At 41.4% G+C, this 10,240-nt stretch overlaps 2 protein-coding genes across 2 annotated transcripts; one reads left to right on the top strand and one right to left on the bottom strand.

Moving 5' to 3' along the window:
- fibina (fin bud initiation factor a) lies at positions 1 to 720 on the top strand. The gene has a single exon (XM_055049220.1). The coding sequence runs from the start codon at positions 38 to 40 to the stop codon at positions 662 to 664; it is 627 nt and encodes a 208-aa protein (XP_054905195.1). The 5' UTR covers positions 1 to 37; the 3' UTR covers positions 665 to 720.
- Positions 721 to 3,862: 3,142 nt separating this feature from the next.
- tmem276a (transmembrane protein 276a) lies at positions 3,863 to 7,598 on the bottom strand. The gene is made up of 4 exons (XM_055048750.1): positions 6,775 to 7,598; positions 6,275 to 6,388; positions 6,038 to 6,175; positions 3,863 to 5,169 (listed from the first exon to the last, which is right to left on the bottom strand). The coding sequence occupies exons 1-4, from the start codon at positions 7,160 to 7,162 to the stop codon at positions 4,922 to 4,924; spliced, it is 888 nt and encodes a 295-aa protein (XP_054904725.1). The 5' UTR covers positions 7,163 to 7,598; the 3' UTR covers positions 3,863 to 4,921.
- Positions 7,599 to 10,240: the final 2,642 nt, after the last annotated feature.

Raw genomic sequence — 10,240 nt, 5'->3', positions numbered from 1 at the left:
CAGATGCAGCTCGCCGAACAGAGACGGAAGGTGCAGGATGGATCCCGTCCCGCTGCTGCTCATCCTGCTCGCGTCGGGGCCCCTGACCTCGGCGGTCTACGACGGGCCCCTCCAGCCGGAGATCTCCAACGGCACCTTCCATCACTTCTTCGTCCCGGACGGGGATTATGAGGAGACGGTCGACCCGGAGCACTGCCAGATGCTGTTCAAGTTCTCCGACGTGGTTCCGTGCGCGGCCGCGGAGGAGAGCGACGCCGCGGTGCGCGACGACTTCATCATCACCAAGCTGCAGGCGGAGGACGCGGCGCGGCTGCTGGAGGGCATCGGCCGCGCCGTGGCGCACGACCTGGACGGAGAGGACAGCTACGGGAAGTTCCTTCTGAAGGAGATCTCCCAGATCGGCGAGGCCTTCTCCAGCGTGGACAAGTCGCTGGTGGAGCTGGAGGTGAAGTTCAAGCAAAGTCAAGAGACTGAGCTGAGGGAGGAAGAGCAGCTGAACGGCTACGTGGTGAAGCAAGTGAGCGACATCAGAGGCGCTCTGAGGGAAACCACCGACATCTCTCAGGGACTCAGAGACAGACACGAGCTGCTGTCTCTCATCATCCGCAGCCATGGCACCAGACTGAGCCGCCTGAAGACTGAGTTCCTCAATGTGGGCTCATGAATGTGCTTTGGGAGACAATGAGTAATATAAAAGAGCCACCCAGCTCACCAAGCAACTTTAAAGTGCACTGTGGTTTATGAATATGCCTCTGAAGTATTTCACCCCGACCTTTTTGCGTGTCCTCGTTCCGCGGAGCTATGCGAGGAGCTGCAACAAAAATATCAACACATTCCTGTGAGACAGGAGTGGGAAAAAACAATGAGTGGATAAATTATGGCTGTGCCACCACTACCGGTTTATTAAAGTTAATGTCAATCTGTATTATTTGAATAAATATCTATTTCATAACAATGAATTCCCCCTTTTGTTGCAGTCAGGTTGAAGAGCAGGTCTGAGTTAGAGGACATTTTACTGAATGTACAGGAAGTTTTCCAAAAAAAATATAATTTCAGTGATTTAAACAGCGAATCTCATATAAATAAATATTTGTTTTTGTTTAAAAAAAATTAAAACAGAAAGGTCTGAAAATCACATCCATATAATGCTTAATAGTTCAAAGTTTGCTTTAAAAGCAGCCATATTTTATGTGCAGTGTTGGTTCTGGTGTCCTGTCTTTCTCTTAGCAATTCTCCTTAGATTCTCTGTTGCATTATAGTCGGGAAGCTCGTTGGTCAAATCCTTCACAGTGATGTTTTTGTTACTGAATCAGGAACTACAGACCAGTCAAAGTTAAATTGTCAGCAGAGGAAAAGCCTGAAATTCTCTACAACAACCTGCACTGACTTTGGACCTGTCGTCCAAACCGTCATCACCTGGATGAGTGATGTCATCAGTACCAAAAGATGACATGGTTCCCTAAATCTTCATTCATCATGGAAACTTTAAGCTGGACCTCATGTGACTGTCTCCTCATCCTCCAGACTCTGACCTTTAAAAATCACATTCACCTGGAGAGAGTTATCTGGACCACTAAGCAGCAGTCCGGTGCTTTTTATCCCAGTTTCAGTCACTTCTCATGTTAATTAGTGACTTTATTCAATGAATGCAGCAGTTGTGGCCAAAGTCCTTCATAGAAGTTTCAACTATTAAGACTAAAGTTCTCACTTTGGTTTGCACACACTTTTTTACTCCACTAAACTTTCCATCATTCTTCTCCTGTGTGTGAATGACTGTCTGCTTAACTGTCAACGCAACATTTTCCTCCATGACTAAGAAAGCCATAATATTTATGCAACAAACTATTTTTGTTTTATCTTATGTAATAGCTACATTTTCTGAGAAAATGGATTTTTGGTTTTCATGAGTTGTAAGACATAATCCTCAAAATTAGGAAAAATGAATGCTTCAATTTTATAATATCCCACTTTGCATAAATGCACTTTCACTATTTGTTACAGATCAATAAGTAATAGTATTTTTATTTTCATCTGTGGTTTTAATCAAAACAAACACTGGTCTTCCAAACTCTCCAGAGTGCATAATTATTACACTGATGTACTAAAGCTGTGGGTGTCCCAGATACATTTCTGGGGCCTCATGAAACCTCACGCTGGACCTGCATACATCTGTGTTTCAGTCTGCGTGTCGTGATTATTTTTTCATTCCTTCCCTTAGCCGTCAGGCATTCTGCTGCAAATCTCCCTTTTTCTTTGTACTGTGAATTTTGCATAAAACTGTCCTCTTGCTTTCTGTTCACCCATTCCTGGTACCACACGAGTGGCAGACTCGACTGTCCCTTCAAATTGGACCTGTTTAATAGGCGTCTAAAGTCTGTCGCTGCCTCCTGCAAACCATCTGGAAGTAATCTACCGGAGTATGAAACATGTTTGCTCCAAAGCAGTCACTATCGCTATTGTCTGCTCGTTTATCTGTCACATGCAGTTTATGATTCATGTGAAATATTACTGTGGTAAACTTCTGAACACTTCCAGATAAGGCCAGTTTACTGTAAATAGAACAATGAACAAAATCCATTTTGCCCCTGTTGTTATTTTCAGCTGGAAAATAAGTTCTCATTTTAGACATACTGTCTGTCCTAGAAATGGGAAAAAAATAGTTTACAGCCTGTTTGCGTCTGTGATCCCTAAATCTCCAGATTTTCAAAGCCTTCTGTAATCTGTGAATTGTTTAATTACTGTATAAAATTCACCCGCTCCACCCAGCATCTGCAGAAAACAACACAACAACAACAAAAAGCCCACAAACGAGCTGCCAGAAGCGTGCGCCCACTCTTTACCAGCGATGCTTTCTGCAGATTTGAGGGCGGCCAGATGGGCTGCCACTGGGTGTGATTTCCTCTGTCTGGTTTTCCTCACAGTCCAGCTTCCCCAGAGGGACCCCCTTTCTAAAACAGCCCTCTGTAGCTCAGCACATGGCTAACCGGCATCGTCAAAAAAAAAAAAAACTGAACTGCAGGAGCTTTGTGTGTACAGAAACCCTATATGTCTGCACTGCTCTTAATTTCCAGAGGCACCGCACAGGGCTCAGAAGATTTAGCTGAAAAATAAGGGTACATTTTCCACAGTGTAAGATTAAGGTACAGTGAGTTGCAGCTGTTCTTAAATATCCTTTTTCTTTTTTTTTTTGTTTACTTTTTATTTTTTGGCTCAAATGCACGTTTTTGTTATGTGGATTTAGCAGTTTTTTGTGTGGAGACGCACAACAGCAGGGTGAGTTTAAAGGGAGCAGACTGTTTCCCAGTTAAACACATTCTCAGGACAAACAAAGAAAGGTCAGGAATGTAGCACCGAGTTGACCCCTTCCTCTCTGCACTGAGAAGAAAAAAAACCTTCAAGAAAACTTGTGTTTCTGTCAGAAATAATTGCTAAATATATTGCGTATTAGTAGTCCTGCTGTTCCCACACAGCAGAGTCAGCTGTGACCACATGTTTCATTTACCAGCATGTGTAATAATGAAAGTGCAGAGATTGATCCACTTTTTAAACATCATCTTGGACCTTTAGGATATGTTAGTTGACAGCAGAACTAAAGTCCAATTTAACTTCAAGACAATTCATTTTGAGATTAAAATAATGATGAATCAAATCCAGAAATACATTCTATCCTGGCTGTTCCTGAAAACATTGCATTTCCATAAAAGGATTCCTCCATCCATCCATGTGAGGGATGGATGAATCTATGGATGAACGGATAGACGGATGGAGTCAAAAATTAGACAAATAAAAATTATGAATTGCGTTTTTTTTCCTGTTTTTATTCATTTATTTTTAAAAAATTTAATTAATTACTTACTTTGTTTTGTTCTGTAGGCAGTGAACCATGAAGACCTGAGGCATCCTATAGTTGTTGACAGAGGAACAATTTTTAGTTATAACATTTTATTACATTTTTACACTGCAAAATGAGTCTTGGGAGACGCATATGAGTGAAGCAATTGTTTTAAAAATACTGATTTCAATTTCTTTGTGATTTAAGATAGAAGAGAGTCAGATGAATCCAACTGGCTTTAATCGTATTATATGTTTCAGTGGAGTTTATTTACGTCTAACTGACAGCTAAAAATTGCTTCTCCACTTGTTTCTGTGCTTTTTGGGAAAAGCTCATAATTCAATTTAGTTTTATCAAGTCGTGTTCTGGCTGCTTGGATTTGCATGTGTAAGCAATTACGAGTGAAGAGAAATTCAAGCTGCTGTTTCTCTGCCTGCTGACACACCAGTGAACCCAACATCAGTTTAAACGTCATCTATAAAAACATTTATATGTCAAGTTTATTAGTTTTGAATGGCTGTTTTATTTTTTCCAAAAATATCTTGATGAAGGTAAGACCTCGAGAACAAACAAAACATTTCCCTCAAACACTGTTTGGTCTTAATGCTCATATTTTTTCTTGAATAAACACAAATGCATCTGCATACATACAGTTCAAAAAGTACATGTACATATTTATATTTTTGAATGGGTACATAATGATACACAGTTGCCCTTTGAAATGTGATGATGCACATCAATAATTTTCTCTTCAGTACAGTTTGTTTGAAAATTCTGCTATTGAGGTTCTGCCAGTTTTTCTTTTTCTGTTTTTCTTCTTTTCAATCTAGCAGAATTTATAGGAAGAAATGATGATGTCCCCCTCTTGTGGAGCAAGCAATGACACATAAGAGTTCGTTCGGAAAAAAAGCACCAGAGGAACTAAGCTTCAGGCAATTGTCACCTCTTTATCATTTTTGTCTGTCTGGGAGCCTGTGCTTTTTTCTCTGTCTGAAGGCGCTCAGTGACCTTGGATGAAACCGTCTGCAGAGCGAGGCTCAGAAACTGTTTCAGTATGAGACAAGCGTCTGTTTGGGTGGTCACGGCCCGTCACACGCAGCCGTTCTCCTGTCTGGGCTTGTGAGCCACTGGGGTGTGTGGGGGGTAGAGGGAAGGAGCCAGCGTGCACAGGAAGCCAGCCAGCAATGTGAGGCCCAGTCCACCCCAAGCACAAAACATGGACCAGCCGTAACCGTGACTGATGTCCTCTGGTATACCAAACATGTAGCGGGGATAGCGGGACAGTTCAAAGTTGATCCCAGCCACGCATGTGCAGAGGGAGATTATGCAGCATGTCCCTGACGGAGGGCAAAACAGAACAAGTCAGACATGATTACAAAACAGTTTTTCAGATATAGAAGAGCAGATAAGACATGAGAGGAAAAAACAGTTGCTCTCAAACTCGAGCCACATAGCTTGTCTTTTAGGGTTGAGCTAACTTTCTAGCTACTAGCTAATTTTAGGGTTTTCAGATAGCTAGCTATCTTAAAATTTGAAGGAACTACTTTCAATTTCCTTTTGTTACTCCTTCTTAACAAATTACAAATTAAATTAAGGTCACTTTAATTTTATTTTATTGATTCACAGTGGTTGTTCCATATCACATCTGTGACAATAATAATAATAATAATAATAATAATAATAATAATAATAATAATAATAATAATAATAATAATAATAATAATAATAATAATAATAATAATAATAATAATAATAATAATAATAATAATAATGACAATAATAATAATAATAATAATAATAATAATAATAATAATAATAATAATAATAATAATAATAATAATAATAATAATAATAATAATAATAATGGAGGAACTGGGTTCCTGCCTAAGAAAGGAATTAAGTAATTGGCAGTTATTGTCCATTTGTATCTAAATGATTCCTATCACAAGGGATGTAGATGTAGGCCTACATTTATTACTGTAAATACAACATATTTATCCAAATTAATTGAACGTTATGGGGGTGGGAAGGGATATTTGTAAACCTGCGTTTTCTAGATGAACTTGCCACTCACAATATGGTGGATTCGCCCACATGTCGTTTCTTATGGGAAACGAGGCCAGTGGATGAGGCATTTAAAAGCGCCCTCATTAGCAGAGAGACCACACTGCCCCTGTGTGGTGAGCTCAGGCAGGACCATCTCACCTCCCATGAGGAAGAGGAGTCCAGCCACATACTGCATCAGATCATGCTCCTGACAGCAGCCCAGCACGCCTATGATCCAGCCGAACAGGATGATGGAAACGGCCATGCCGATGAAACTGGCAGTCATCCTCTGGAGGTCTGGGGGGAAAAAAACGTGCAGCACGGGGGTTTTAAGGCGGTGCATCCCGACTGATTCAACAAAAATAACTAAAAAGATCAAACGTGGTGTCTACTCACGGAGTGCGTGCCACTCATCCTGCCTGATAGTCTTCGTCAGATTTATTGGCAGGTTTCTGGGCAGCGCTGCAGAAGAGTAGTAGTATTTTATGGGTGTGCAGCGCGGAACCAATCCTGAGAATGTAAACAACACAAAGAGGACGCTCAGATCAGATGGGAAGGATATCACACGGCTCTCTGCTGCCACCCCACAAAACAGCTACCAACCCACCGCCCTCCCCCATCCTTCCCATCTCCTCCACCACCACCCACCCATCTATCCACCCACTCTGTTGTACAGTAAGCTTTTTCCGCACACATCTCCCAGCTCCTGTTACTACAGCTCACCCTCTCGCGCTCGGTGGGAAAAAAAAAAAGAAAACACAAAGCTCGTCGATTGCATTGTAACTGTACTCCATGTTGCTGCGTAGAGGCCTTGACCGTCTGTGCGCAGCATCAGCACCTTGGATAGCGAAAGTGCAAGGCGCAGCGTCGCTCTTACATCAAATAAACATTCAGACCTTTAAAGATCAAATCCTCCGTCTCCAGGTCGAATCCTTCCCGGTGGCACTTCCTCCACAGCCCGGTGATGGTGGAGTTGAAGTGCCGACTGCAGAGGGACTCCATGGCCGAGGCGGGAGGCAAGAAGTGCCTCTTGGCCCGCAGCAGAATATCGCCCTTCCTCTCTGCGTGTTTCTCCCTCGGCAGCATGCGGAGCGGCAGGTTGTTGTTGGAGATGTAGATGTAGCCCGGGTCGTTCCTTTTGTTGGAGTAATTCTTGCAGCGCTCCCGGTGCCGCCTGGCGTCCGTCTCGTACCAGTTGTCGGTGCTTATCGCCACGGCTATCAGCCCCAGCGCGCAGAACGCCAAAAACAGCCCCGCCACGGTCAAAGTCCTCATAGCAGCCATGTTTCCATGCGCTTCTGGCCTCGGCGCCGTGGTGGTGGAGGGGCAACTCTGGCTCCTGGATGCTGCTGCTGCTGCTGCTGCTTTCACTGGCTGCGGTGTGGAGCAAATTCAGCGATATGTCCAAATCCGAAAGGTGGATGCAGGACACAAGCCCTCATTTTTCCTAAATCCCTGCCACCTTAAATGAACCAAATATTTTTGGAGGAAGATTTAAAAAAGACAACAACAACAAAACAAAACAAAAAAAACAACTAAAAAACCGGGGCCTCGATCCGCTGTTTTGGTTGTGTCTCCTTTATGCATCTGAACTCGGTGTATCCCGGATACTGGTCGCGTCCAGCAGCTCTTTCCAGCAGATGGAGACAGAGCGAGTATTTGCAAACAGTCGCCCCAGAGCTGCACTCACTGCACCGAGGACCAACATGTGTAGGAAGAGAAATCCAGAGTCTGCCAGAGCCACTCAAGAGGATGCATCCTCCCTCCTCCCTTTAATGGACAGTCTCTTGAATAAACACAGCCGCTGCTGTCTCAAGTAGTAAAACACTGAAAGGCAGGCCATATTAAGCCCCCGCAAACTGGCCTTGCTTCCTTTGTGAGATGAACAGGAAACGGTTTCATCACATCCAGTAGATTGCTTCTGGTAAATTTCCATTCCAGCACAGCTGTACAAATAACTGTCTGGGTCTTTCTGTAGACCAGGTGAGAAACACTGTTAAGCATTTAAAGCCAAAGGGTGTTGATGATATGTAATGATTGACCATGAATGCAAAAGTATCCCAAGACCGGCCTTTAAACTTTTTCCACTCTAGACAGAAAGTGTCTTGCACATTCACTTTGAGATAACGACTTATAACCAACTGCTTTCTGAAATGATCTAAGTCTCCGTATAAACACAGCTACACTTTGAGACCCTCAGTGTTGTTGGAGAACAGTAGCGAACAAACAGCAAGCAGACCGGAAAAGTTGTGAGGAAGTGTAAAACATGGTTAGGTTATAAAACAACATTAAACCATTTAAGCTTCTCATGGAGCTTAAATGGTTCCTTTAAAAAAATAGAACAAGTGGCAGATGCACAACTGTGAAGACATGGCTGTCTGTCTGTACCGACAGGTTCAACTGTGGAGCTGTGGGATGAGTCCACAGCTCAATTATTTAGTACGATCAACAAATCTGGCTTAGTGGCAACAAGAGAGGCAAGTTAGCCAACTGGAGGTATTCATTTATGATCCAATCAAAACCCAGATTTCACTCCTTTATGCAGTTTTGGTAAGAAAACTGATAAGTTACTGAAGTTTATTAATATTGCTGATTGTTAGGAATATATTCCCCACTCAAAGTGGGTCCTGATTTGCATTTTTGCTATTTTAGACATGGTCATAGGTGGAGCAAATTTTTTTTCTTAATTTGTTTTCCCTTTCTTGTATATATTACTTACCGTAGTTTTATTTTTCAAATATTTAAAAAATATTTCAAACTTTTTTTTTCAAAAATATTTTTAAAAGATATATAGACAGATATAGATATTTATTGACAAAATATTTGTTGAACCTTTGCAACAACTGTAAATTAAGTTTCATTTTTCAAATAATGAAACTTATTTCCTGGGGCTACATCTGGAGTAAAGAAGTGACACTTCAACGTACAGAGTTGTGCTGTTTGAAACGTCCGTACTGAAGTTCGGAGTTGTTCTGCTGAAACAACGTGACAAAGACAGGACAGATTTTTGTCAAAATCCTGCTTCTATGTTACCTTTACATCTGTTCAAATCAATGATATGAATGCATGTTTAAAGGAGGCCGTTGCTGAGTGTTTGACACAAACACAAAGGATGCTACCTATTTTCTTACATCTGGAGGATGCTAGAATTTGCAAAAATAATAAGACAAGAAAAGCTGCTTATTTTCACATTTTTTTTCTCATGCTAACCATACTAACCAGAAAAGACGTCAGCACGTCTGGATCCTGTTTTAGACATCTGGCCAAATTTTAACTTGCATGAATCATGTGCCATTTGAATAAATGATACTTATGAATAACATTAAAAAGATGTTAACAAATTGTCTTGTGTAGCTCAAATAACAGAATTCCAAAATTATTATAAATGAAAACTCAGATCGATTGTCTCATGCAGCCTCCCTAAGGAAAACACGTCCTAGTTTTTACATCTGATTCGACTCAGCCTCTCTGGGATTTTTGTTTCGCATTAAAAAACGTTGCTGATCTGCCACCATTTCACCTGATTACCTGAAGGAAAACCTGCACTCTAACATCACAAAGCTTTTTTTATTCCCCTAAAACAATTATACATGTAAAAGATACAGCACCGATGCTACTCAGTTTACGATTAAAATGACACCGCTCATATTTTTTTACTGCACATAAGTAGTTCCTCTTTTTATTGCATGATAGCAGCCCCCTTCCACCTCCCAGCTTGCTTGGAAAGGGGACTCAAAGGAACACAGAGCCTCAGAGCATGTCAGTCATGTTTTCACTGGTTTCATTCTCATGGTCAGAACTTCCTCTATTGAAACCAGAATGCCAATCTAAAAGGGGAACAAGCGAGGATCCAAACTTCGCTTTTGGTTTCAGCTCCTGAGAGCAATATGCTTAAAATAATAATTTTAAAAAATCCTACATGACTTAATCATACTGAGGTATGACTGCCATTAAATCTGTGTGGGAGAGATCAACTGATCAGCTCATTTTATGAAGCAGATTTTGGGGGGGAACTACTTTCCTGCTCACTTATAAAACCTGTTTGAAGAAGTTATGTTTTATGAAAATATAATCACAGCACTGCACAAGCAGATCTACTATTTAGAAAGTGTTGCAAATCAATTTTATTTAAGGTATAATAACAAATGTACATTTTAATGCACCCAATCAAACAGAGATCAGCTTTTTACCTGCTTTGCTGTATGTCTGAACTTTTGAAAACTGCAGGAAACGCATTTAAAACCAATCAGTGGCCATCAGGAACTAGGTGATCATATGAGTTTGACAATTGGGTGTTATGAATGTCGCCTGCATAGGGTCCAGCTTAGCTGATTTCTCACTTTCAGTTCCCATTTTTGCCTG

The sequence above is a fragment of the Poeciliopsis prolifica genome, unplaced genomic scaffold (assembly GCF_027474105.1).
Source record: "Poeciliopsis prolifica strain line A6 unplaced genomic scaffold, Auburn_PproV2 SCAFFOLD001, whole genome shotgun sequence".
Taxonomy (NCBI): Eukaryota; Metazoa; Chordata; class Actinopteri; order Cyprinodontiformes; family Poeciliidae; genus Poeciliopsis; species Poeciliopsis prolifica.
The sequence above is the reverse complement of the archived record's forward strand: the minus strand, read 5'-3'. Positions and strand labels throughout refer to the sequence as shown.

Bases quoted from the DNA above. Each gene is read 5' to 3' on its own strand.
- fibina (XM_055049220.1), top strand. From the start codon at position 38: ATGGATCCCGTCCCGCTGCTGCTCATCCTGCTCGCGTCGGGGCCCCTG.
- tmem276a (XM_055048750.1), bottom strand. From the start codon at position 7,162: ATGGCTGCTATGAGGACTTTGACCGTGGCGGGGCTGTTTTTGGCGTTC. The intron at 6,389-6,774 runs GTCTGAATGTTT...TTACATTCTCAG, and splicing joins GGAGGATTTGATCTTTAAAG to GATTGGTTCCGCGCTGCACA. The intron at 6,176-6,274 runs GTGAGTAGACAC...TTTTCCCCCCAG, and splicing joins GGATGAGTGGCACGCACTCC to ACCTCCAGAGGATGACTGCC.